A 24,519-nucleotide genomic window follows, 5' to 3' on the forward strand; every position below is an offset into this window, starting at 1 on the left:
TGCCATCGATTTGGCAGTACGGTGACGTCTCGCCGAGGACGCGCTGCATCGCTTTGCGCCGGTCCGCGCGGTACAGCCTCTGAATTTCAGATGCTGCATACGCGTCGTACCGATGTTCAGCGGTCGCCGCGCGCCGTGCGCCACGTCCGCCGTCCCGTCTACCGTGGCCGTGTGCGGGGGCAGGGGGAGGGGGATTGGCAGCAGCGCCGGTGCGGCCCTGGCCGCGATGCGCTGCTGGTGGTTGTCCGTCCTGTTGACCTCCGGCCGCTCGTCGTTGCGGCTTCGTCTCGGCGATCTCGGAGATGAACTTCTCGATGACCTTGATGAAGGCGTCCCATGGTTGGTCGCGGACGCTCTCCAGGGCCGACAGCCAGTGCCGCTGCCTCTCCGTTAGCCGAATATCGGCCGGGGGAGGGGGGGGGCGGAGCTGCCTCAGGTGCGCCCTGTGGGGAAGGTGCAGGAGGGATTATCAGGTTCGGTGGGGGACGGGCGTTCTGCGCTGGCTGGCTCGGATTCGGACGGTGACGGTTGGAGCGTCTTCGCCGTCTCCTCTTGTTGCTGCCCGGTCTCTGGGATGCAGCTGCAGTGTCCTCCTCCCTGCCGCGCCGCTCCGTCGTCTGCGTCGGTGTTGTGCCGCTAGCAGGTAGCGCAGTAGCGGCGGTGGCGGCCGGTGCGTCTCCAGGTGTAGCTCGCGCCGGCACGGCGATCGAGTCAGGCTCGTCGCGGCTGTTGGTCGCCGCGCCGCCAACAGATGGCCCGGCGGTCGCCCGCGCCGCGCCGCCGGCGCGAGATAGACGAGGTGTAGCTCGCGCCGGCCGCCCAGACGCATTGGCTCGCGCCTGGCCACCGTTGTGCGGACTAGGCGGTATGATGCGCCGACGATTCGGAGGCGGTGGTCTGCGTCCTGCTGCACGCCGTTTGTCCCTCCGGGGGGTGACAATGTGCCACTCGGAATCTGTAACATCGGTTTTGTTATTGACATTCCCTGCCTGAGCGGAAACGGAGCGGCAGGGCAGCAGGGATACGCGTGAACGTCTGTGACCGCACAAGCGTCCCACCGTCCGGTCCACCTGGCTTGCTCGCGGCCTTTGGTGTATCATTCAGCGGCGCGGAGGCGCCGTGAATGATCGCACTTTCGGTCGCGGCGAGCGAGGCAGCCTGCCTGCCACTGTCCGCCCGTCTCGCAGGGCCACCTATCAGCGGCGTAGCGAACGCGCGCGGCAGTCCCAGGCCGGCACCCATGCTCTCGACAGGTGGCGGGCGGGAGGTGCCTGCCACAGCGGGGCGACGTGGCCAGCGTACACCACTGGGAGCAGAGGCCGGCGCAGGCGACGGCAAGCCGCCGCTTTTACCGGATTCCGCCCCGCTGGCCGGAGCGACGCGTTCGGCGGCAGGCGTCGGCAGCAGGCTGCCTACACCTCCCGAACTTGCGCTCGGCACGCGTGGCGACACGGCCGACGTCGCAGAGCGTATCGGCAGGGGGATGCCAGACCTCCTCGGCGTGCGCACACACGGTTCGCACGACGCGGGGGCAGCAACCGCCACCGTCCTGGGCGTCGCAGTCGTCTGCACATTCACACAAGGCGAGGGCAGGGCGGCCTGTGAGCCCACCACGCTGCTGCGGGTCAGGACCGCCGCGTAAGTTAACTCTAAGCACAGCCGGTCTGTCCTACTAGCTTCGGGGGCCCCCGCCTGTGACCTCCCGCCGGCTGACTTCTCTGAGTGCCCCAGAGCGCCAGACACGGCATCGTGTCCCATACTCAACCTTCCCTGGCCGGGGTGGCCAGGGGTGGCAGATACTGCATTGCAGATCCGCAGATGTGCACGCAGCTTCTTCAGCCGCGCATCTCGGCGGCCGCAGTGGCCGCACTCGAAGACAGGAGTCGTCCTCGGGTCGTGCAGCTTCCGGTAGTGGCGGAGAAGGTTAGAATGATCCTTGTACTCGCCAAAGGTAGCTCTCCCGGCCGCTTTGTTGATGAAGCAAATCGGGCAGCGGAAGACGTCCGCCGGCAGCGTCACAACAAGCTTCATCGTTTAGGTCGTGGACCTGAAACAGAAAATAGAGCCGACCGCTTCTCGGTGCATTATTTAGTCCAAATTAGCCCATATTAAGCTGATAAGAACAGATACTACACTTTGATCTTAGCCAAAAGGCCGAGAAGCGATAAGGAAAAACCGCAGTGGAAGGGCCTAAATGCTTGCAGCGTGTGCGCTCCACATGTGGGAGTGAAACACGGTGGTGTGGGCTGATATCGCAACAGGCGACCATGGAAAACGTCGCAAAAGCAAGTGCCGGGAGGAAGGACAACTGAAGAGAGCACTCGTCAACAGCCTAGTTTTACCGTCCATGTCTAAGAGTAAAGAGCGACTCCCATTTGAACGCCGCTAGCAGCCAGGGCAGTGGAGAAGCCGTGAGGCCGCCCCACAGCAGCGCCAGGACGGCGCGAGCTACACCGGCGCGAGGCCGGCGCAAGCTACACCTAGCCGAGTGCTTACACCGTTCACCGCCAACTGCATATGTGTGTGTACACACGTATTCTGCGTGCGTGCGACGACGACGACGACGACGACGACGACGACGACGACGACGACGACGACGACGACGTTCGCGAGGAGCTAAGGTTATAACTCCAATAAATTTAATTGACATTATCTGTGGCCGGGCCATAAGAGACGCCAAAGGAGCATCCGACGGCGCTGTTGTGTGCCCCCATAAATTACCAGCCTAGTGTAATGTGGCTGCAAGAGCGGTCTGGCTAAAAACAAAAAAAAAATAAGATAATGTTAAATTAAAAGAAATCGCAGTGTGTAAGGAGCTAACTACTGGGCACATCGACAACTCCGACAAGTTTTGCTACCAGCAGAATATCTGATCACTGCAGAATATTATCTCATTTCAAGCTGTGTTTTAATTAATTTTAGGTGGGCCGATCCCGGCGGTACTGCAATGCCGGGCCAACCCGCGACAGAGGTGGAGCAAGCCCCTAGCACTCCGTCATGAGCCAAAAATGAGTTTAATATTCTGGTCCTGCGATGCAGGACGTATCAGATATTAAGCTGATAAGAACAGATTTTTTTTTAGTCATTGAGAGAATTTTTGGAAGCGGGAAGGAACTTCTAGGAAGGTTGCTTCAGGAATATTCCGGGCCACAGTACCAGTTTCGTGGTCGACGTCATCTGCCACCATCTACAGAGAGTCGTACCTCACTAGCTGGTACTGGGCCGGCGTCGTAACTAAGAATTATCTATAGATAATAGGAGATCTTGGGTTTACCCGGAGTGCAGTGGCGGACTCCGGCCAAGATGAGAAGGTCATAAGTTTGTATCAACCCCGGGCGGAGACCCAGACGAAGCTGGCCGGGGGAAAAATAGGAAGACGAACAGAGCGGAAGGCACATACGTCGCTACCAACTCTGCCGCCGGTGTCGACAGTATAAACTGGACACACACGAGACCGGTCTGCATCTGCCACGGCAGGAGGATCAGATGGGACGGCTACATCTGCCTCTGCGGATGGTTCAGATGGGGCCTGAGCATCTCGCCACCCTTAGTCAAAATCGGGAGAAAATAGAGGGAAGAAGTATCACATGCAGCGCAGGTCTGGCAGTTACGAAGGCGCTTGCTGCCCTCACAGCAAGGCCAACCACGATCCTGACCGTGCACGCTGCAACTTCGTCATAGTCGGGTGCCGGGAGAGCAATGACTAAAGAAAATACATCGCATATCAGTGCGTTTCGTATCCGACCTTACCAGAATTAAGCTGATAAGAACAGATACTACACTTTGATCTTAGCCAAAAGGCCGAGATGCGATAAGGAAAAAGCGCAATGGAAGGGCCTAAATGCTTGCTGCGTGTGCGCTCCACATGTGGGAGTGAAACACGATGGTGCGGGCTGATATCGCAACAGGCGACCGTGGAAAACGTCGCAAAAGCAAGTGCCGGGAGGAAGGACAACTGAAGAGAGCACTCGTCAACAGCCTAGTTTTACCGTCCATGTCTAAGAGTAAAGAGCGACTCCCATTTGAACGCCGCTACCAGCCAGGGCAGTGGAGAAGCCGTGAGGCCGCCCCACAGCAGCGCCAGGACGGCGCGAGCTACACCGGCGCGAGGCCGGCGCAGGCTACACCTAGCCGAGTGCTTACACCGTTCACCGCCAACTGCATATGTGTGTGTACACACGTATTCTGCGTGCGTGCGGCGGCGACGACGACGACGTCGTTCGCGAGGAGCTAAGGTTATAACTCCAAAAAATTTAATTGACATTATCTGTGGCCGGGCCATAAGAGACGCCAAAGGAGCATCCGACGGCGCTGTTGTGTGCCCCCATAAATTACCAGCCTAGTGTAATGTGGCTGCAAGAGCGGTCCGGCTAAAAACAAAAAAAAAAAAAAAAAAAATAAGATAATGTTAAATTAAAAGAAATCGCAGTGTGTAAGGAGCTAACTACTGGGCACATCGACAACTCCGACAAGTTTTGCTACCAGCAGAATATCTGATCACTGCAGAATATTATCTCATTTCAAGCTGTGTTTTAATTAATTTTAGGTGGGCCGATCCCGGCGGTACTGCAATGCCGGGCCAACCCGTGACAGAGGTGGAGCAAGCCCCTAGCACTCCGTCATGAGCCAAAAATGAGTTTAATATTCTGGTCCTGCGATGCAGGACGTATCAGATATTAAGCTGATAAGAACAGATACTACACTTTGATCTTAGCCAAAAGGCCGAGAAGCGATAAGGAAAAACCGCAGTGGAAGGGCCTAAATGCTTGCAGCGTGTGCGCTCCACATGTGGGAGTGAAACATGGTGGTGCGGGCTGATATCGCAACAGGCGACCGTGGAAAACGTCGCAAAAGCAAGTGCCGGGAGGAAGGACAACTGAAGAGAGCACTCGTCAACAGCCTAGTTTTACCGTCCATGTCTAACAGTAAAGAGCGACTCCCATTTGAACGCCGCTAGCAGCCACGGCAGTGGAGAAGCCGTGAGGCCGCCCCACAGCAGCGCCAGGACGGCGCGAGCTACACCGGCGCGAGGCCGGCGCAAGCTACACCTAGCCGAGTGCTTACACCGTTCACCGCAGACTGCATATGTGTGTGTGTGCGTGTGTACACACGTATTCTGCGTGCGTGCGGCGGCGACGACGACGTTCGCGAGGAGCTAAGGTTATAACTCCAAAAAATTTAATTGAAATTATCTGTGGCCGGGCCATAAGAGACGCCAAAGGAGCATCCGACGGCGCTGTTGTGTGCCCCCATAAATTACCAGCCTAGTGTAATGTGGCTGCAAGAGCGGTCCGGCTAAAAACAAAAAAAAAAAAAAAAAAAATAAGATAATGTTAAATTAAAAGAAATCGCAGTGTGTAAGGAGCTAACTACTGGGCACATCGACAACTCCGACAAGTTTTGCTACCAGCAGAATATCTGATCTCTGCAGAATATTATCTCATTTCAAGCTGTGTTTTAATTAATTTTAGGTGGGCCGATCCCGGCGGTACTGCAATGCCGGGCCAACCCGCGACAGAGGTGGAGCAAGCCCCTAGCACTCCGTCATGAGCCAAAAATGAGTTTAATATTCTGGTCCTGCGATGCAGGACGTATCAGATATTAAGCTGATAAGAACAGATACTACACTTTGATCTTAGCCAAAAGGCCGAGAAGCGATAAGGAAAAACCGCAGTGGAAGGGCCTAAATGCTTGCAGCGTGTGCGCTCCACATGTGGGAGTGAAACATGGTGGTGCGGGCTGATATCGCAACAGGCGACCGTGGAAAACGTCGCAAAAGCAAGTGCCGGGAGGAAGGACAACTGAAGAGAGCACTCGTCAACAGCCTAGTTTTACCGTCCATGTCTAACAGTAAAGAGCGACTCCCATTTGAACGCCGCTAGCAGCCACGGCAGTGGAGAAGCCGTGAGGCCGCCCCACAGCAGCGCCAGGACGGCGCGAGCTACACCGGCGCGAGGCCGGCGCAAGCTACACCTAGCCGAGTGCTTACACCGTTCACCGCCAACTGCATATGTGTGTGTACACACGTATTCTGCGTGCGTGCGACGACGACGACGACGACGACGACGACGACGTTCGCGAGGAGCTAAGGTTATAACTCCAATAAATTTAATTGACATTATCTGTGGCCGGGCCATAAGAGACGCCAAAGGAGCATCCGACGGCGCTGTTGTGTGCCCCCATAAATTACCAGCCTAGTGTAATGTGGCTGCAAGAGCGGTCTGGCTAAAAACAAAAAAAAAAAAAAAAATAAGATAATGTTAAATTAAAAGAAATCGCAGTGTGTAAGGAGCTAACTACTGGGCACATCGACAACTCCGACAAGTTTTGCTACCAGCAGAATATCTGATCACTGCAGAATATTATCTCATTTCAAGCTGTGTTTTAATTAATTTTAGGTGGGCCGATCCCGGCGGTACTGCAATGCCGGGCCAACCCGCGACAGAGGTGGAGCAAGCCCCTAGCACTCCGTCATGAGCCAAAAATGAGTTTAATATTCTGGTCCTGCGATGCAGGACGTATCAGATATTAAGCTGATAAGAACAGATTTTTTTTTAGTCATTGAGAGAATTTTTGGAAGCGGGAAGGAACTTCTAGGAAGGTTGCTTCAGGAATATTCCGGGCCACAGTACCAGTTTCGTGGTCGACGTCATCTGCCACCATCTACAGAGAGTCGTACCTCACTAGCTGGTACTGGGCCGGCGTCGTAACTAAGAATTATCTATAGATAATAGGAGATCTTGGGTTTACCCGGAGTGCAGTGGCGCACTCCGGCCAAGATGAGAAGGTCATAAGTTTGTATCAACCCCGGGCGGAGACCCAGACGAAGCTGGCCGGGGGAAAAATAGGAAGACGAACAGAGCGGAAGGCACATACGTCGCTACCAACTCTGCCGCCGGTGTCGACAGTATAAACTGGACACACACGAGACCGGTCTGCATCTGCCACGGCAGGAGGATCAGATGGGACGGCTACATCTGCCTCTGCGGATGGTTCAGATGGGGCCTGAGCATCTCGCCACCCTTAGTCAAAATCGGGAGAAAATAGAGGGAAGAAGTATCACATGCAGCGCAGGTCTGGCAGTTACGAAGGCGCTTGCTGCCCTCACAGCAAGGCCAACCACGATCCGGACCGTGCACGCTGCAACTTCGTCATAGTCGGGTGCCGGGAGAGCAATGACTAAAGAAAATACATCGCATATCAGTGCGTTTCGTATCCGACCTTACCAGCATTAAGCTGACAAGAACAGATACTACACTTTGATCTTAGCCAAAAGGCCGAGAAGCGATAAGGAAAAAGCGCAGTGGAAGGGCCTAAATGCTTGCTGCGTGTGCGCTCCACATGTGGGAGTGAAACATGGTGGTGCGGACTGATATCGCAACAGGCGACCGTGGAAAACGTCGCAAAAGCAAGTGCCGGGAGGAAGGACAACTGAAGAGAGCACTTGTCAACAGCCTAGTTTTACCGTCCATGTCTAAGAGTAAAGAGCGACTCCCATTTGAACGCCGCTACCAGCCAGGGCAGTGGAGAAGCCGTGAGGCCGCCCCACAGCAGCGCCAGGACGGCGCGAGCTACACCGGCGCGAGGCCGGCGCAAGCTACACCTAGCCGAGTGCTTACACCGTTCACCGCCAACTGCATATGTGTGTGTACACACGTATTCTGCGTGCGTGCGACGACGACGACGACGACGACGACGACGACGTTCGCGAGGAGCTAAGGTTATAACTCCAATAAATTTAATTGACATTATCTGTGGCCGGGCCATAAGAGACGCCAAAGGAGCATCCGACGGCGCTGTTGTGTGCCCCCATAAATTACCAGCCTAGTGTAATGTGGCTGCAAGAGCGGTCTGGCTAAAAACAAAAAAAAAAAAAAAAATAAGATAATGTTAAATTAAAAGAAATCGCAGTGTGTAAGGAGCTAACTACTGGGCACATCGACAACTCCGACAAGTTTTGCTACCAGCAGAATATCTGATCACTGCAGAATATTATCTCATTTCAAGCTGTGTTTTAATTAATTTTAGGTGGGCCGATCCCGGCGGTACTGCAATGCCGGGCCAACCCGCGACAGAGGTGGAGCAAGCCCCTAGCACTCCGTCATGAGCCAAAAATGAGTTTAATATTCTGGTCCTGCGATGCAGGACGTATCAGATATTAAGCTGATAAGAACAGATTTTTTTTTAGTCATTGAGAGAATTTTTGGAAGCGGGAAGGAACTTCTAGGAAGGTTGCTTCAGGAATATTCCGGGCCACAGTACCAGTTTCGTGGTCGACGTCATCTGCCACCATCTACAGAGAGTCGTACCTCACTAGCTGGTACTGGGCCGGCGTCGTAACTAAGAATTATCTATAGATAATAGGAGATCTTGGGTTTACCCGGAGTGCAGTGGCGCACTCCGGCCAAGATGAGAAGGTCATAAGTTTGTATCAACCCCGGGCGGAGACCCAGACGAAGCTGGCCGGGGGAAAAATAGGAAGACGAACAGAGCGGAAGGCACATACGTCGCTACCAACTCTGCCGCCGGTGTCGACAGTATAAACTGGACACACACGAGACCGGTCTGCATCTGCCACGGCAGGAGGATCAGATGGGACGGCTACATCTGCCTCTGCGGATGGTTCAGATGGGGCCTGAGCATCTCGCCACCCTTAGTCAAAATCGGGAGAAAATAGAGGGAAGAAGTATCACATGCAGCGCAGGTCTGGCAGTTACGAAGGCGCTTGCTGCCCTCACAGCAAGGCCAACCACGATCCGGACCGTGCACGCTGCAACTTCGTCATAGTCGGGTGCCGGGAGAGCAATGACTAAAGAAAATACATCGCATATCAGTGCGTTTCGTATCCGACCTTACCAGCATTAAGCTGACAAGAACAGATACTACACTTTGATCTTAGCCAAAAGGCCGAGAAGCGATAAGGAAAAAGCGCAGTGGAAGGGCCTAAATGCTTGCTGCGTGTGCGCTCCACATGTGGGAGTGAAACATGGTGGTGCGGACTGATATCGCAACAGGCGACCGTGGAAAACGTCGCAAAAGCAAGTGCCGGGAGGAAGGACAACTGAAGAGAGCACTTGTCAACAGCCTAGTTTTACCGTCCATGTCTAAGAGTAAAGAGCGACTCCCATTTGAACGCCGCTACCAGCCAGGGCAGTGGAGAAGCCGTGAGGCCGCCCCACAGCAGCGCCAGGACGGCGCGAGCTACACCGGCGCGAGGCCGGCGCAGGCTACACCTAGCCGAGTGCTTACACCGTTCACCGCCAACTGCATATGTGTGTGTACACACGTATTCTGCGTGCGTGCGGCGGCGGCGACGACGACGTTCGCGAGGAGCTAAGGTTATAACTCCAAAAAATTTAATTGAAATTATCTGTGGCCGGGCCATAAGAGACGCCAAAGGAGCATCCGACGGCGCTGTTGTGTGCCCCCATAAATTACCAGCCTAGTGTAATGTGGCTGCAAGAGCGGTCCGGCTAAAAACAAAAAAAAAAATAAGATAATGTTAAATTAAAAGAAATCGCAGTGTGTAAGGAGCTAACTACTGGGCACATCGACAACTCCGACAAGTTTTGCTACCAGCAGAATATCTGATCACTGCAGAATATTATCTCATTTCAAGCTGTGTTTTAATTAATTTTAGGTGGGCCGATCCCGGCGGTACTGCAATGCCGGGCCAACCCGCGACAGAGGTGGAGCAAGCCCCTAGCACTCCGTCATGAGCCAAAAATGAGTTTAATATTCTGGTCCTGCGATGCAGGACGTATCAGTTATTAAGCTGATAAGAACAGATTTTTTTTTAGTCATTGAGAGAATTTTTGGAAGCGGGAAGGAACTTCTAGGAAGGTTGCTTCAGGAATATTCCGGGCCACAGTACCAGTTTCGTGGTCGACGTCATCTGCCACCATCTACAGAGAGTCGTACCTCAATAGCTGGTACTGGGCCGGCGTCGTAACTAAGAATTATCTATAGATAATAGGAGATCTTGGGTTTACCCGGAGTGCAGTGGCGCACTCCGGCCAAGATGAGAAGGTCATAAGTTTGTATCAACCCCGGGCGGAGACCCAGACGAAGCTGGCCGGGGGAAAAATAGGAAGACGAACAGAGCGGAAGGCACATACGTCGCTACCAACTCTGCCGCCGGTGTCGACAGTATAAACTGGACACACACGAGACCGGTCTGCATCTGCCACGGCAGGAGGATCAGATGGGACGGCTACATCTGCCTCTGCGGATGGTTCAGATGGGGCCTGAGCATCTCGCCACCCTTAGTCAAAATCGGGAGAAAATAGAGGGAAGAAGTATCACATGCAGCGCAGGTCTGGCAGTTACGAAGGCGCTTGCTGCCCTCACAGCAAGGCCAACCACGATCCGGACCGTGCACGCTGCAACTTCGTCATAGTCGGGTGCCGGGAGAGCAATGACTAAAGAAAATACATCGCATATCAGTGCGTTTCGTATCCGACCTTACCAGCATTAAGCTGACAAGAACAGATACTACACTTTGATCTTAGCCAAAAGGCCGAGAAGCGATAAGGAAAAAGCGCAGTGGAAGGGCCTAAATGCTTGCTGCGTGTGCGCTCCACATGTGGGAGTGAAACATGGTGGTGCGGGCTGATATCGCAACAGGCGACCGTGGAAAACGTCGCAAAAGCAAGTGCCGGGAGGAAGGACAACTGAAGAGAGCACTTGTCAACAGCCTAGTTTTACCGTCCATGTCTAAGAGTAAAGAGCGACTCCCATTTGAACGCCGCTACCAGCCAGGGCAGTGGAGAAGCCGTGAGGCCGCCCCACAGCAGCGCCAGGACGGCGCGAGCTACACCGGCGCGAGGCCGGCGCAGGCTACACCTAGCCGAGTGCTTACACCGTTCACCGCCAACTGCATATGTGTGTGTACACACGTATTCTGCGTGCGTGCGGCGGCGGCGACGACGACGACGTTCGCGAGGAGCTAAGGTTATAACTCCAAAAAATTTAATTGAAATTATCTGTGGCCGGGCCATAAGAGACGCCAAAGGAGCATCCGACGGCGCTGTTGTGTGCCCCCATAAATTACCAGCCTAGTGTAATGTGGCTGCAAGAGCGGTCCGGCTAAAAACAAAAAAAAAAAATAAGATAATGTTAAATTAAAAGAAATCGCAGTGTGTAAGGAGCTAACTACTGGGCACATCGACAACTCCGACAAGTTTTGCTACCAGCAGAATATCTGATCACTGCAGAATATTATCTCATTTCAAGCTGTGTTTTAATTAATTTTAGGTGGGCCGATCCCGGCGGTACTGCAATGCCGGGCCAACCCGCGACAGAGGTGGAGCAAGCCCCTAGCACTCCGTCATGAGCCAAAAATGAGTTTAATATTCTGGTCCTGCGATGCAGGACGTATCAGATATTAAGCTGATAAGAACAGATTTTTTTTAGTCATTGAGAGAATTTTTGGAAGCGGGAAGGAACTTCTAGGAAGGTTGCTTCAGGAATATTCCGGGCCACAGTACCAGTTTCGTGGTCGACGTCATCTGCCACCATCTACAGAGAGTCGTACCTCACTAGCTGGTACTGGGCCGGCGTCGTAACTAAGAATTATCTATAGATAATAGGAGATCTTGGGTTTACCCGGAGTGCAGTGGCGCACTCCGGCCAAGATGAGAAGGTCATAAGTTTGTATCAACCCCGGGCGGAGACCCAGACGAAGCTGGCCGGGGGAAAAATAGGAAGACGAACAGAGCGGAAGGCACATACGTCGCTACCAACTCTGCCGCCGGTGTCGACAGTATAAACTGGACACACACGAGACCGGTCTGCATCTGCCACGGCAGGAGGATCAGATGGGACGGCTACATCTGCCTCTGCGGATGGTTCAGATGGGGCCTGAGCATCTCGCCACCCTTAGTCAAAATCGGGAGAAAATAGAGGGAAGAAGTATCACATGCAGCGCAGGTCTGGCAGTTACGAAGGCGCTTGCTGCCCTCACAGCATGGCCAACCACGATCCGGACCGTGCACGCTGCAACTTCGTCATAGTCGGGTGCCGGGAGAGCAATGACTAAAGAAAATACATCGCATATCAGTGCGTTTCGTATCCGACCTTACCAGCATTAAGCTGATAAGAACAGATACTACACTTTGATCTTAGCCAAAAGGCCGAGAAGCGATAAGGAAAAAGCGCAGTGGAAGGGCCTAAATGCTTGCTGCGTGTACGCTCCACATGTGGGAGTGAAACACGGTGGTGCGGGCTGATATCGCAACAGGCGACCGTGGAAAACGTCGCAAAAGCAAGTGCCGGGAGGAAGGACAACTGAAGAGAGCACTTGTCAACAGCCTAGTTTTACCGTCCATGTCTAAGAGTAAAGAGCGACTCCCATTTGAACGCCGCTACCAGCCAGGGCAGTGGAGAAGCCGTGAGGCCGCCCCACAGCAGCGCCAGGACGGCGCGAGCTACACCGGCGCGAGGCCGGCGCAGGCTACACCTAGCCGAGTGCTTACACCGTTCACCGCCAACTGCATATGTGTGTGTACACACGTATTCTGCGTGCGTGCGGCGGCGGCGACGACGACGACGTTCGCGAGGAGCTAAGGTTATAACTCCAAAAAATTTAATTGAAATTATCTGTGGCCGGGCCATAAGAGACGCCAAAGGAGCATCCGACGGCGCTGTTGTGTGCCCCCATAAATTACCAGCCTAGTGTAATGTGGCTGCAAGAGCGGTCCGGCTAAAAACAAAAAAAAAAAATAAGATAATGTTAAATTAAAAGAAATCGCAGTGTGTAAGGAGCTAACTACTGGGCACATCGACAACTCCGACAAGTTTTGCTACCAGCAGAATATCTGATCACTGCAGAATATTATCTCATTTCAAGCTGTGTTTTAATTAATTTTAGGTGGGCCGATCCCGGCGGTACTGCAATGCCGGGCCAACCCGCGACAGAGGTGGAGCAAGCCCCTAGCACTCCGTCATGAGCCAAAAATGAGTTTAATATTCTGGTCCTGCGATGCAGGACGTATCAGATATTAAGCTGATAAGAACAGATTTTTTTTAGTCATTGAGAGAATTTTTGGAAGCGGGAAGGAACTTCTAGGAAGGTTGCTTCAGGAATATTCCGGGCCACAGTACCAGTTTCGTGGTCGACGTCATCTGCCACCATCTACAGAGAGTCGTACCTCACTAGCTGGTACTGGGCCGGCGTCGTAACTAAGAATTATCTATAGATAATAGGAGATCTTGGGTTTACCCGGAGTGCAGTGGCGCACTCCGGCCAAGATGAGAAGGTCATAAGTTTGTATCAACCCCGGGCGGAGACCCAGACGAAGCTGGCCGGGGGAAAAATAGGAAGACGAACAGAGCGGAAGGCACATACGTCGCTACCAACTCTGCCGCCGGTGTCGACAGTATAAACTGGACACACACGAGACCGGTCTGCATCTGCCACGGCAGGAGGATCAGATGGGACGGCTACATCTGCCTCTGCGGATGGTTCAGATGGGGCCTGAGCATCTCGCCACCCTTAGTCAAAATCGGGAGAAAATAGAGGGAAGAAGTATCACATGCAGCGCAGGTCTGGCAGTTACGAAGGCGCTTGCTGCCCTCACAGCATGGCCAACCACGATCCGGACCGTGCACGCTGCAACTTCGTCATAGTCGGGTGCCGGGAGAGCAATGACTAAAGAAAATACATCGCATATCAGTGCGTTTCGTATCCGACCTTACCAGCATTAAGCTGATAAGAACAGATACTACACTTTGATCTTAGCCAAAAGGCCGAGAAGCGATAAGGAAAAAGCGCAGTGGAAGGGCCTAAATGCTTGCTGCGTGTACGCTCCACATGTGGGAGTGAAACACGGTGGTGCGGGCTGATATCGCAACAGGCGACCGTGGAAAACGTCGCAAAAGCAAGTGCCGGGAGGAAGGACAACTGAAGAGAGCACTTGTCAACAGCCTAGTTTTACCGTCCATGTCTAAGAGTAAAGAGCGACTCCCATTTGAACGCCGCTACCAGCCAGGGCAGTGGAGAAGCCGTGAGGCCGCCCCACAGCAGCGCCAGGACGGCGCGAGCTACACCGGCGCGAGGCCGGCGCAGGCTACACCTAGCCGAGTGCTTACACCGTTCACCGCCAACTGCATATGTGTGTGTACACACGTATTCTGCGTGCGTGCGGCGGCGGCGACGACGACGACGTTCGCGAGGAGCTAAGGTTATAACTCCAAAAAATTTAATTGAAATTATCTGTGGCCGGGCCATAAGAGACGCCAAAGGAGCATCCGACGGCGCTGTTGTGTGCCCCCATAAATTACCAGCCTAGTGTAATGTGGCTGCAAGAGCGGTCCGGCTAAAAACAAAAAAAAAAAATAAGATAATGTTAAATTAAAAGAAATCGCAGTGTGTAAGGAGCTAACTACTGGGCACATCGACAACTCCGACAAGTTTTGCTACCAGCAGAATATCTGATCACTGCAGAATATTATCTCATTTCAAGCTGTGTTTTAATTAATTTTAGGTGGGCCGATCCCGGCGGTACTGCAATGCCGGGCCAACCCGCGACAGAGGTGGAGCAAGCCCCTAGCACTCCGTCATGAGCCAAAAATGAGTTTAATATTCTGGTCCTGCGATGCAGGACGTATCAGATATTAAGCTGATAAGAACAGATTTTTTTTAGTCATTGAGAGAATTTTTGGAAGCGGGAAGGAACTTCTAGGAAGGTTGCTTCAGGAATATTCCGGGCCACAGTACCAGTTTCGTGGTCGACGTCATCTGCCACCATCTACAGAGAGTCGTACCTCACTAGCTGGTACTGGGCCGGCGTCGTAACTAAGAATTATCTATAGATAATAGGAGATCTTGGGTTTACCCGGAGTGCAGTGGCGCACTCCGGCCAAGATGAGAAGGTCATAAGTTTGTATCAACCCCGGGCGGAGACCCAGACGAAGCTGGCCGGGGGAAAAATAGGAAGACGAACAGAGCGGAAGGCACATACGTCGCTACCAACTCTGCCGCCGGTGTCGACAGTATAAACTGGACACACACGAGACCGGTCTGCATCTGCCACGGCAGGAGGATCAGATGGGACGGCTACATCTGCCTCTGCGGATGGTTCAGATGGGGCCTGAGCATCTCGCCACCCTTAGTCAAAATCGGGAGAAAATAGAGGGAAGAAGTATCACATGCAGCGCAGGTCTGGCAGTTACGAAGGCGCTTGCTGCCCTCACAGCAAGGCCAACCACGATCCGGACCGTGCACGCTGCAACTTCGTCATAGTCGGGTGCCGGGAGAGCAATGACTAAAGAAAATACATCGCATATCAGTGCGTTTCGTATCCGACCTTACCAGCATTAAGCTGACAAGAACAGATACTACACTTTGATCTTAGCCAAAAGGCCGAGAAGCGATAAGGAAAAAGCGCAGTGGAAGGGCCTAAATGCTTGCTGCGTGTGCGCTCCACATGTGGGAGTGAAACATGGTGGTGCGGGCTGATATCGCAACAGGCGACCGTGGAAAACGTCGCAAAAGCAAGTGCCGGGAGGAAGGACAACTGAAGAGAGCACTTGTCAACAGCCTAGTTTTACCGTCCATGTCTAAGAGTAAAGAGCGACTCCCATTTGAACGCCGCTAGCAGCCACGGCAGTGGAGAAGCCGTGAGGCCGCCCCACAGCAGCGCCAGGACGGCGCGAGCTACACCGGCGCGAGGCCGGCGCAGGCTACACCTAGCCGAGTGCTTACACCGTTCACCGCCAACTGCATATGTGTGTGTACACACGTATTCTGCGTGCGTGCGGCGGCGGCGACGACGACGTTCGCGAGGAGCTAAGGTTATAACTCCAAAAAATTTAATTGAAATTATCTGTGGCCGGGCCATAAGAGACGCCAAAGGAGCATCCGACGGCGCTGTTGTGTGCCCCCATAAATTACCAGCCTAGTGTAATGTGGCTGCAAGAGCGGTCCGGCTAAAAACAAAAAAAAAAAAAAAAATAAGATAATGTTAAATTAAAAGAAATCGCAGTGTGTAAGGAGCTAACTACTGGGCACATCGACAACTCCGACAAGTTTTGCTACCAGCAGAATATCTGATCACTGCAGAATATTATCTCATTTCAAGCTGTGTTTTAATTAATTTTAGGTGGGCCGATCCCGGCGGTACTGCAATGCCGGGCCAACCCGCGACAGAGGTGGAGCAAGCCCCTAGCACTCCGTCATGAGCCAAAAATGAGTTTAATATTCTGGTCCTGCGATGCAGGACGTATCAGATATTAAGCTGATAAGAACAGATTTTTTTTTAGTCATTGAGAGAATTTTTGGAAGCGGGAAGGAACTTCTAGGAAGGTTGCTTCAGGAATATTCCGGGCCACAGTACCAGTTTCGTGGTCGACGTCATCTGCCACCATCTACAGAGAGTCGTACCTCAATAGCTGGTACTGGGCGGGCGTCGTAACTAAGAATTATCTATAGATAATAGGAGATCTTGGGTTTACCCGGAGTGCAGTGGCGCACTCCGGCCAAGATGAGAAGGTCATAAGTTTGTATCAACCCCGGGCGGAGACCCAGACGAAGCTGGCCGGGGGAAAAATAGGAAGACGAACAGAGCGGAAGGCACATACGTCGCTACCAACTCTGCCGCCGGTGTCGACAGTATAAACTGGACACACACGAGACCGGTCTGCATCTGCCACGGCAGGAGGATCAGATGGGACGGCTACATCTGCCTCTGCGGATGGTTCAGATGGGGCCTGAGCATCTCGCCACCCTTAGTCAAAATCGGGAGAAAATAGAGGGAAGAAGTATCACATGCAGCGCAGGTCTGGCAGTTACGAAGGCGCTTGCTGCCCTCACAGCAAGGCCAACCACGATCCGGACCGTGCACGCTGCAACTTCGTCATAGTCGGGTGCCGGGAGAGCAATGACTAAAGAAAATACATCGCATATCAGTGCGTTTCGTATCCGACCTTACCAGCATTAAGCTGACAAGAACAGATACTACACTTTGATCTTAGCCAAAAGGCCGAGAAGCGATAAGGAAAAAGCGCAGTGGAAGGGCCTAAATGCTTGCTGCGTGTGCGCTCCACATGTGGGAGTGAAACATGGTGGTGCGGGCTGATATCGCAACAGGCGACCGTGGAAAACGTCGCAAAAGCAAGTGCCGGGAGGAAGGACAACTGAAGAGAGCACTTGTCAACAGCCTAGTTTTACCGTCCATGTCTAAGAGTAAAGAGCGACTCCCATTTGAACGCCGCTACCAGCCAGGGCAGTGGAGAAGCCGTGAGGCCGCCCCACAGCAGCGCCAGGACGGCGCGAGCTACACCGGCGCGAGGCCGGCGCAGGCTACACCTAGCCGAGTGCTTACACCGTTCACCGCCAACTGCATATGTGTGTGTACACACGTATTCTGCGTGCGTGCGGCGGCGACGACGACGTTCGCGAGGAGCTAAGGTTATAACTCCAAAAAATTTAATTGAAATTATCTGTGGCCGGGCCATAAGAGACGCCAAAGGAGCATCCGACGGCGCTGTTGTGTGCCCCCATAAATTACCAGCCTAGTGTAATGTGGCTGCAAGAGCGGTCCGGCTAAAAACAAAAAAAAAAAAAAAAAAAAATGTTAAATTAAAAGAAATCGCAGTGTGTAAGGAGCTAACTACTGGGCACATCGACAACTCCGACAAGTTTTGCTACCAGCAGAATATCTGATCTCTGCAGAATATTATCTCATTTCAAGCTGTGTTTTAATTAATTTTAGGTGGGCCGATCCCGGCGGTACTGCAATGCCGGGCCAACCCGCGACAGAGGTGGAGCAAGCCCCTAGCACTCCGTCATGAGCCAAAAATGAGTTTAATATTCTGGTCCTGCGATGCAGGACGTATCAGATATTAAGCTGATAAGAACAGATACTACACTTTGATCTTAGCCAAAAGGCCGAGAAGCGATAAGGAAAAACCGCAGTGGAAGGGCCTAAATGCTTGCAGCGTGTGCGCTCCACATGTGGGAGTGAAACATGGTGGTGCGGGCTGATATCGCAACAGGCGACCGTGGAAAACGTCGCAAAAGCAAGTGCCGGGAGGAAGGACAACTGAAGAGAGCACTCGTCAACAGCCTAGTTTTACCGTCCATGTCTAACAGTAAAGAGCGACTCCCATTTGAACGCCGCTAGCAGCCACGGCAGTGGAGAAGCCGTGAGGCCGCCCCACAGCAGCGCCAGGACGGCGCGAGCTACACCGGCGCGAGGCCGGCGCAAGCTACACCTAGCCGAGTGCTTACACCGTTCACCGCCAACTGCATATGTGTGTGTACACACGTATTCTGCGTGCGTGCGACGACGACGACGACGACGACGACGACGACGACGACGACGACGACGACGACGACGACGACGACGACGACGACGACGTTCGCGAGGAGCTAAGGTTATATTTCCAATAAATTTAATTGACATTATCTGTGGCCGGGCCATAAGAGACGCCAAAGGAGCATCCGACGGCGCTGTTGTGTGCCCCCATAAATTACCAGCCTAGTGTAATGTGGCTGCAAGAGCGGTCCGGCTAAAAACAAAAAAAAAAATAAGATAATGTTAAATTAAAAGAAATCGCAGTGTGTAAGGAGCTAACTACTGGGCACATCGACAACTCCGACAAGTTTTGCTACCAGCAGAATATCTGATCACTGCAGAATATTATCTCATTTCAAGCTGTGTTTTAATTAATTTTAGGTGGGCCGATCCCGGCGGTACTGCAATGCCGGGCCAACCCGTGACAGAGGTGGAGCAAGCCCCTAGCACTCCGTCATGAGCCAAAAATGAGTTTAATATTCTGGTCCTGCGATGCAGGACGTATCAGATATTAAGCTGATAAGAACAGATTTTTTTTTAGTCATTGAGAGAATTTTTGGAAGCGGGAAGGAACTTCTAGGAAGGTTGCTTCAGGAATATTCCGGGCCACAGTACCAGTTTCGTGGTCGACGTCATCTGCCACCATCTACAGAGAGTCGTACCTCACTAGCTGGTACTGGGCCGGCGTCGTAACTAAGAATTATCTATAGATAATAGGAGATCTTGGGTTTACCCGGAGTGCAGTGGCGCACTCCGGCCAAGATGAGAAGGTCATAAGTTTGTATCAACCCCGGGCGGAGACCCAGACGAAGCTGGCCGGGGGAAAAATAGGAAGACGAACAGAGCGGAAGGCACATACGTCGCTACCAACTCTGCCGCCGGTGTCGACAGTATAAACTGGACACACACGAGACCGGTCTGCATCTGCCACGGCAGGAGGATCAGATGGGACGGCTACATCTGCCTCTGCGGATGGTTCAGATGGGGCCTGAGCATCTCGCCACCCTTAGTCAAAATCGGGAGAAAATAGAGGGAAGAAGTATCACATGCAGCGCAGGTCTGGCAGTTACGAAGGCGCTTGCTGCCCTCACAGCAAGGCCAACCACGATCCGGACCGTGCACGCTGCAACTTCGTCATAGTCGGGTGCCGGGAGAGCAATGACTAAAGAAAATACATCGCATATCAGTGCGTTTCGTATCCGACCTTACCAGCATTAAGCTGACAAGAACAGATACTACACTTTGATCTTAGCCAAAAGGCCGAGAAGCGATAAGGAAAAAGCGCAGTGGAAGGGCCTAAATGCTTGCTGCGTGTGCGCTCCACATGTGGGAGTGAAACATGGTGGTGCGGACTGATATCGCAACAGGCGACCGTGGAAAACGTCGCAAAAGCAAGTGCCGGGAGGAAGGACAACTGAAGAGAGCACTTGTCAACAGCCTAGTTTTACCGTCCATGTCTAAGAGTAAAGAGCGACTCCCATTTGAACGCCGCTACCAGCCAGGGCAGTGGAGAAGCCGTGAGGCCGCCCCACAGCAGCGCCAGGACGGCGCGAGCTACACCGGCGCGAGGCCGGCGCAGGCTACACCTAGCCGAGTGCTTACACCGTTCACCGCAGACTGCATATGTGTGTGTGTGCGTGTGTACACACGTATTCTGCGTGCGTGCGGCGGCGGCGGCGACGACGACGTTCGCGAGGAGCTAAGGTTATAACTCCAAAAAATTTAATTGAAATTATCTGTGGCCGGGCCATAAGAGACGCCAAAGGAGCATCCGACGGCGCTGTTGTGTGCCCCCATAAATTACCAGCCTAGTGTAATGTGGCTGCAAGAGCGGTCCGGCTAAAAACAAAAAAAAAAATAAGATAATGTTAAATTAAAAGAAATCGCAGTGTGTAAGGAGCTAACTACTGGGCACATCGACAACTCCGACAAGTTTTGCTACCAGCAGAATATCTGATCACTGCAGAATATTATCTCATTTCAAGCTGTGTTTTAATTAATTTTAGGTGGGCCGATCCCGGCGGTACTGCAATGCCGGGCCAACCCGCGACAGAAGTGGAGCAAGCCCCTAGCACTCCGTCATGAGCCAAAAATGAGTTTAATATTCTGGTCCTGCGATGCAGGACGTATCAGATATTAAGCTGATAAGAACAGATTTTTTTTTAGTCATTGAGAGAATTTTTGGAAGCGGGAAGGAACTTCTAGGAAGGTTGCTTCAGGAATATTCCGGGCCACAGTACCAGTTTCGTGGTCGACGTCATCTGCCACCATCTACAGAGAGTCGTACCTCAATAGCTGGTACTGGGCCGGCGTCGTAACTAAGAATTATCTATAGATAATAGGAGATCTTGGGTTTACCCGGAGTGCAGTGGCGCACTCCGGCCAAGATGAGAAGGTCATAAGTTTGTATCAACCCCGGGCGGAGACCCAGACGAAGCTGGCCGGGGGAAAAATAGGAAGACGAACAGAGCGGAAGGCACATACGTCGCTACCAACTCTGCCGCCGGTGTCGACAGTATAAACTGGACACACACGAGACCGGTCTGCATCTGCCACGGCAGGAGGATCAGATGGGACGGCTACATCTGCCTCTGCGGATGGTTCAGATGGGGCCTGAGCATCTCGCCACCCTTAGTCAAAATCGGGAGAAAATAGAGGGAAGAAGTATCACATGCAGCGCAGGTCTGGCAGTTACGAAGGCGCTTGCTGCCCTCACAGCAAGGCCAACCACGATCCGGACCGTGCACGCTGCAACTTCGTCATAGTCGGGTGCCGGGAGAGCAATGACTAAAGAAAATACATCGCATATCAGTGCGTTTCGTATCCGACCTTACCAGCATTAAGCTGACAAGAACAGATACTACACTTTGATCTTAGCCAAAAGGCCGAGAAGCGATAAGGAAAAAGCGCAGTGGAAGGGCCTAAATGCTTGCTGCGTGTGCGCTCCACATGTGGGAGTGAAACATGGTGGTGCGGGCTGATATCGCAACAGGCGACCGTGGAAAACGTCGCAAAAGCAAGTGCAGGGAGGAAGGACAACTGAAGAGAGCACTTGTCAACAGCCTAGTTTTACCGTCCATGTCTAAGAGTAAAGAGCGACTCCCATTTGAACGCCGCTACCAGCCAGGGCAGTGGAGAAGCCGTGAGGCCGCCCCACAGCAGCGCCAGGACGGCGCGAGCTACACCGGCGCGAGGCCGGCGCAGGCTACACCTAGCCGAGTGCTTACACCGTTCACCGCCAACTGCATATGTGTGTGTACACACGTATTCTGCGTGCGTGCGGCGGCGACGACGACGTTCGCGAGGAGCTAAGGTTATAACTCCAAAAAATTTAATTGAAATTATCTGTGGCTGGGCCATAAGAGACGCCAAAGGAGCATCCGACGGCGCTGTTGTGTGCCCCCATAAATTACCAGCCTAGTGTAATGTGGCTGCAAGAGCGGTCCGGCTAAAAACAAAAAAAAAAATAAGATAATGTTAAATTAAAAGAAATCGCAGTGTGTAAGGAGCTAACTACTGGGCACATCGACAACTCCGACAAGTTTTGCTACCAGCAGAATATCTGATCACTGCAGAATATTATCTCATTTCAAGCTGTGTTTTAATTAATTTTAGGTGGGCCGATCCCGGCGGTACTGCAATGCCGGGCCAACCCGCGACAGAGGTGGAGCAAGCCCCTAGCACTCCGTCATGAGCCAAAAATGAGTTTAATATTCTGGTCCTGCGATGCAGGACGTATCAGATATTAAGCTGATAAGAACAGATTTTTTTTTAGTCATTGAGAGAATTTTTGGAAGCGGGAAGGAACTTCTAGGAAGGTTGCTTCAGGAATATTCCGGGCCACAGTACCAGTTTCGTGGTCGACGTCATCTGCCACCATCTACAGAGAGTCGTACCTCAATAGCTGGTACTGGGCCGGCGTCGTAACTAAGAATTATCTATAGATAATAGGAGATCTTGGGTTTACCCGGAGTGCAGTGGCGCACTCCGGCCAAGATGAGAAGGTCATAAGTTTGTATCAACCCCGGGCGGAGACCCAGACGAAGCTGGCCGGGGGAAAAATAGGAAGACGAACAGAGCGGAAGGCACATACGTCGCTACCAACTCTGCCGCCGGTGTCGACAGTATAAACTGGACACACACGAGACCGGTCTGCATCTGCCACGGCAGGAGGATCAGATGGGACGGCTACATCTGCCTCTGCGGATGGTTCAGATGGGGCCTGAGCATCTCGCCACCCTTAGTCAAAATCGGGAGAAAATAGAGGGAAGAAGTATCACATGCAGCGCAGGTCTGGCAGTTACGAAGGCGCTTGCTGCCCTCACAGCAAGGCCAACCACGATCCGGACCGTGCACGCTGCAACTTCGTCATAGTCGGGTGCCGGGAGAGCAATGACTAAAGAAAATACATCGCATATCAGTGCGTTTCGTATCCGACCTTACCAGCATTAAGCTGACAAGAACAGATACTACACTTTGATCTTAGCCAAAAGGCCGAGAAGCGATAAGGAAAAAGCGCAGTGGAAGGGCCTAAATGCTTGCTGCGTGTGCGCTCCACATGTGGGAGTGAAACACGGTGGTGCGGGCTGATATCGCAACAGGCGACCGTGGAAAACGTCGCAAAAGCAAGTGCCCGGAGGAAGGACAACTGAAGAGAGCACTTGTCAACAGCCTAGTTTTACCGTCCATGTCTAAGAGTAAAGAGCGACTCCCATTTGAACGCCGCTACCAGCCAGGGCAGTGGAGAAGCCGTGAGGCCGCCCCACAGCAGCGCCAGGACGGCGCGAGCTACACCGGCGCGAGGCCGGCGCAGGCTACACCTAGCCGAGTGCTTACACCGTTCACCGCAGACTGCATATGTGTGTGTGTGCGTGTGTACACACGTATTCTGCGTGCGTGCGGCGGCGGCGGCGACGACGACGTTCGCGAGGAGCTAAGGTTATAACTCCAAAAAATTTAATTGAAATTATCTGTGGCCGGGCCATAAGAGACGCCAAAGGAGCATCCGACGGCGCTGTTGTGTGCCCCCATAAATTACCAGCCTAGTGTAATGTGGCTGCAAGAGCGGTCCGGCTAAAAACAAAAAAAAAAATAAGATAATGTTAAATTAAAAGAAATCGCAGTGTGTAAGGAGCTAACTACTGGGCACATCGACAACTCCGACAAGTTTTGCTACCAGCAGAATATCTGATCACTGCAGAATATTATCTCATTTCAAGCTGTGTTTTAATTAATTTTAGGTGGGCCGATCCCGGCGGTACTGCAATGCCGGGCCAACCCGCGACAGAGGTGGAGCAAGCCCCTAGCACTCCGTCATGAGCCAAAAATGAGTTTAATATTCTGGTCCTGCGATGCAGGACGTATCAGATATTAAGCTGATAAGAACAGATTTTTTTTTAGTCATTGAGAGAATTTTTGGAAGCGGGAAGGAACTTCTAGGAAGGTTGCTTCAGGAATATTCCGGGCCACAGTACCAGTTTCGTGGTCGACGTCATCTGCCACCATCTACAGAGAGTCGTACCTCAATAGCTGGTACTGGGCCGGCGTCGTAACTAAGAATTATCTATAGATAATAGGAGATCTTGGGTTTACCCGGAGTGCAGTGGCGCACTCCGGCCAAGATGAGAAGGTCATAAGTTTGTATCAACCCCGGGCGGAGACCCAGACGAAGCTGGCCGGGGGAAAAATAGGAAGACGAACAGAGCGGAAGGCACATACGTCGCTACCAACTCTGCCGCCGGTGTCGACAGTATAAACTGGACACACACGAGACCGGTCTGCATCTGCCACGGCAGGAGGATCAGATGGGACGGCTACATCTGCCTCTGCGGATGGTTCAGATGGGGCCTGAGCATCTCGCCACCCTTAGTCAAAATCGGGAGAAAATAGAGGGAAGAAGTATCACATGCAGCGCAGGTCTGGCAGTTACGAAGGCGCTTGCTGCCCTCACAGCAAGGCCAACCACGATCCGGACCGTGCACGCTGCAACTTCGTCATAGTCGGGTGCCGGGAGAGCAATGACTAAAGAAAATACATCGCATATCAGTGCGTTTCGTATCCGACCTTACCAGCATTAAGCTGACAAGAACAGATACTACACTTTGATCTTAGCCAAAAGGCCGAGAAGCGATAAGGAAAAAGCGCAGTGGAAGGGCCTAAATGCTTGCTGCGTGTGCGCTCCACATGTGGGAGTGAAACATGGTGGTGCGGGCTGATATCG

General features: G+C 52.8%; 1 protein-coding gene, 3 non-coding genes and 25 pseudogenes across 4 annotated transcripts; all 29 read right to left on the minus strand.

Moving 5' to 3' along the window:
* Window positions 1-972: 972 nt before the first annotated feature.
* LOC126354551 (translation initiation factor IF-2-like) lies at window positions 973-2,031 on the minus strand. The gene has a single exon (XM_050004329.1). The coding sequence runs from the start codon at window positions 2,029-2,031 to the stop codon at window positions 973-975; it is 1,059 nt and encodes a 352-aa protein (XP_049860286.1).
* Window positions 1,951-2,166, minus strand: LOC126286066 (U2 spliceosomal RNA; annotated as a pseudogene).
* Window positions 2,167-2,917: 751 nt separating this feature from the next.
* Window positions 2,918-3,095, minus strand: LOC126285174 (U2 spliceosomal RNA; annotated as a pseudogene).
* A 603-nt stretch (window positions 3,096-3,698) lies between these two features.
* LOC126285933 (U2 spliceosomal RNA) lies at window positions 3,699-3,813 on the minus strand (annotated as a pseudogene).
* A 728-nt stretch (window positions 3,814-4,541) lies between these two features.
* On the minus strand, window positions 4,542-4,734 carry LOC126291887 (U2 spliceosomal RNA). The gene has a single exon (XR_007551907.1). It is a non-coding gene; the product is annotated as a U2 spliceosomal RNA (small nuclear RNA).
* A 732-nt stretch (window positions 4,735-5,466) lies between these two features.
* On the minus strand, window positions 5,467-5,659 carry LOC126291891 (U2 spliceosomal RNA). Its single transcript, XR_007551908.1, has one exon. It is a non-coding gene; the product is annotated as a U2 spliceosomal RNA (small nuclear RNA).
* Window positions 5,660-6,393: 734 nt separating this feature from the next.
* On the minus strand, window positions 6,394-6,571 carry LOC126285181 (U2 spliceosomal RNA; annotated as a pseudogene).
* A 603-nt stretch (window positions 6,572-7,174) lies between these two features.
* Window positions 7,175-7,289, minus strand: LOC126285944 (U2 spliceosomal RNA; annotated as a pseudogene).
* Window positions 7,290-8,023: 734 nt separating this feature from the next.
* On the minus strand, window positions 8,024-8,201 carry LOC126285187 (U2 spliceosomal RNA; annotated as a pseudogene).
* A 603-nt stretch (window positions 8,202-8,804) lies between these two features.
* LOC126285955 (U2 spliceosomal RNA) lies at window positions 8,805-8,919 on the minus strand (annotated as a pseudogene).
* A 716-nt stretch (window positions 8,920-9,635) lies between these two features.
* On the minus strand, window positions 9,636-9,813 carry LOC126285231 (U2 spliceosomal RNA; annotated as a pseudogene).
* Window positions 9,814-10,416: 603 nt separating this feature from the next.
* Window positions 10,417-10,531, minus strand: LOC126285966 (U2 spliceosomal RNA; annotated as a pseudogene).
* A 720-nt stretch (window positions 10,532-11,251) lies between these two features.
* On the minus strand, window positions 11,252-11,428 carry LOC126292775 (U2 spliceosomal RNA; annotated as a pseudogene).
* A 603-nt stretch (window positions 11,429-12,031) lies between these two features.
* On the minus strand, window positions 12,032-12,146 carry LOC126285455 (U2 spliceosomal RNA; annotated as a pseudogene).
* A 720-nt stretch (window positions 12,147-12,866) lies between these two features.
* On the minus strand, window positions 12,867-13,043 carry LOC126292786 (U2 spliceosomal RNA; annotated as a pseudogene).
* Window positions 13,044-13,646: 603 nt separating this feature from the next.
* Window positions 13,647-13,761, minus strand: LOC126285458 (U2 spliceosomal RNA; annotated as a pseudogene).
* Window positions 13,762-14,481: 720 nt separating this feature from the next.
* Window positions 14,482-14,658, minus strand: LOC126292808 (U2 spliceosomal RNA; annotated as a pseudogene).
* Window positions 14,659-15,261: 603 nt separating this feature from the next.
* On the minus strand, window positions 15,262-15,376 carry LOC126285977 (U2 spliceosomal RNA; annotated as a pseudogene).
* Window positions 15,377-16,098: 722 nt separating this feature from the next.
* On the minus strand, window positions 16,099-16,276 carry LOC126285195 (U2 spliceosomal RNA; annotated as a pseudogene).
* Window positions 16,277-16,879: 603 nt separating this feature from the next.
* Window positions 16,880-16,994, minus strand: LOC126285988 (U2 spliceosomal RNA; annotated as a pseudogene).
* Window positions 16,995-17,709: 715 nt separating this feature from the next.
* Window positions 17,710-17,902, minus strand: LOC126291898 (U2 spliceosomal RNA). Its single transcript, XR_007551911.1, has one exon. It is a non-coding gene; the product is annotated as a U2 spliceosomal RNA (small nuclear RNA).
* A 773-nt stretch (window positions 17,903-18,675) lies between these two features.
* LOC126292654 (U2 spliceosomal RNA) lies at window positions 18,676-18,853 on the minus strand (annotated as a pseudogene).
* Window positions 18,854-19,456: 603 nt separating this feature from the next.
* LOC126286000 (U2 spliceosomal RNA) lies at window positions 19,457-19,571 on the minus strand (annotated as a pseudogene).
* Window positions 19,572-20,300: 729 nt separating this feature from the next.
* LOC126285282 (U2 spliceosomal RNA) lies at window positions 20,301-20,478 on the minus strand (annotated as a pseudogene).
* Window positions 20,479-21,081: 603 nt separating this feature from the next.
* LOC126286011 (U2 spliceosomal RNA) lies at window positions 21,082-21,196 on the minus strand (annotated as a pseudogene).
* Window positions 21,197-21,909: 713 nt separating this feature from the next.
* LOC126285201 (U2 spliceosomal RNA) lies at window positions 21,910-22,087 on the minus strand (annotated as a pseudogene).
* Window positions 22,088-22,690: 603 nt separating this feature from the next.
* LOC126286022 (U2 spliceosomal RNA) lies at window positions 22,691-22,805 on the minus strand (annotated as a pseudogene).
* A 729-nt stretch (window positions 22,806-23,534) lies between these two features.
* LOC126285209 (U2 spliceosomal RNA) lies at window positions 23,535-23,712 on the minus strand (annotated as a pseudogene).
* Window positions 23,713-24,315: 603 nt separating this feature from the next.
* LOC126286033 (U2 spliceosomal RNA) lies at window positions 24,316-24,430 on the minus strand (annotated as a pseudogene).
* Between the last annotated feature and the right edge of the window lie 89 nt (window positions 24,431-24,519).

Source organism: Schistocerca gregaria, chromosome 1, assembly GCF_023897955.1.
Source record: "Schistocerca gregaria isolate iqSchGreg1 chromosome 1, iqSchGreg1.2, whole genome shotgun sequence".
Classification (NCBI taxonomy): domain Eukaryota; kingdom Metazoa; phylum Arthropoda; class Insecta; order Orthoptera; family Acrididae; genus Schistocerca; species Schistocerca gregaria.

What these genes read in the sequence shown, in the direction of transcription:
- LOC126354551 (XM_050004329.1), bottom strand. Translation starts at nt 2,031, where the DNA reads ATGAAGCTTGTTGTGACGCTGCCGGCGGACGTCTTCCGCTGCCCGATT.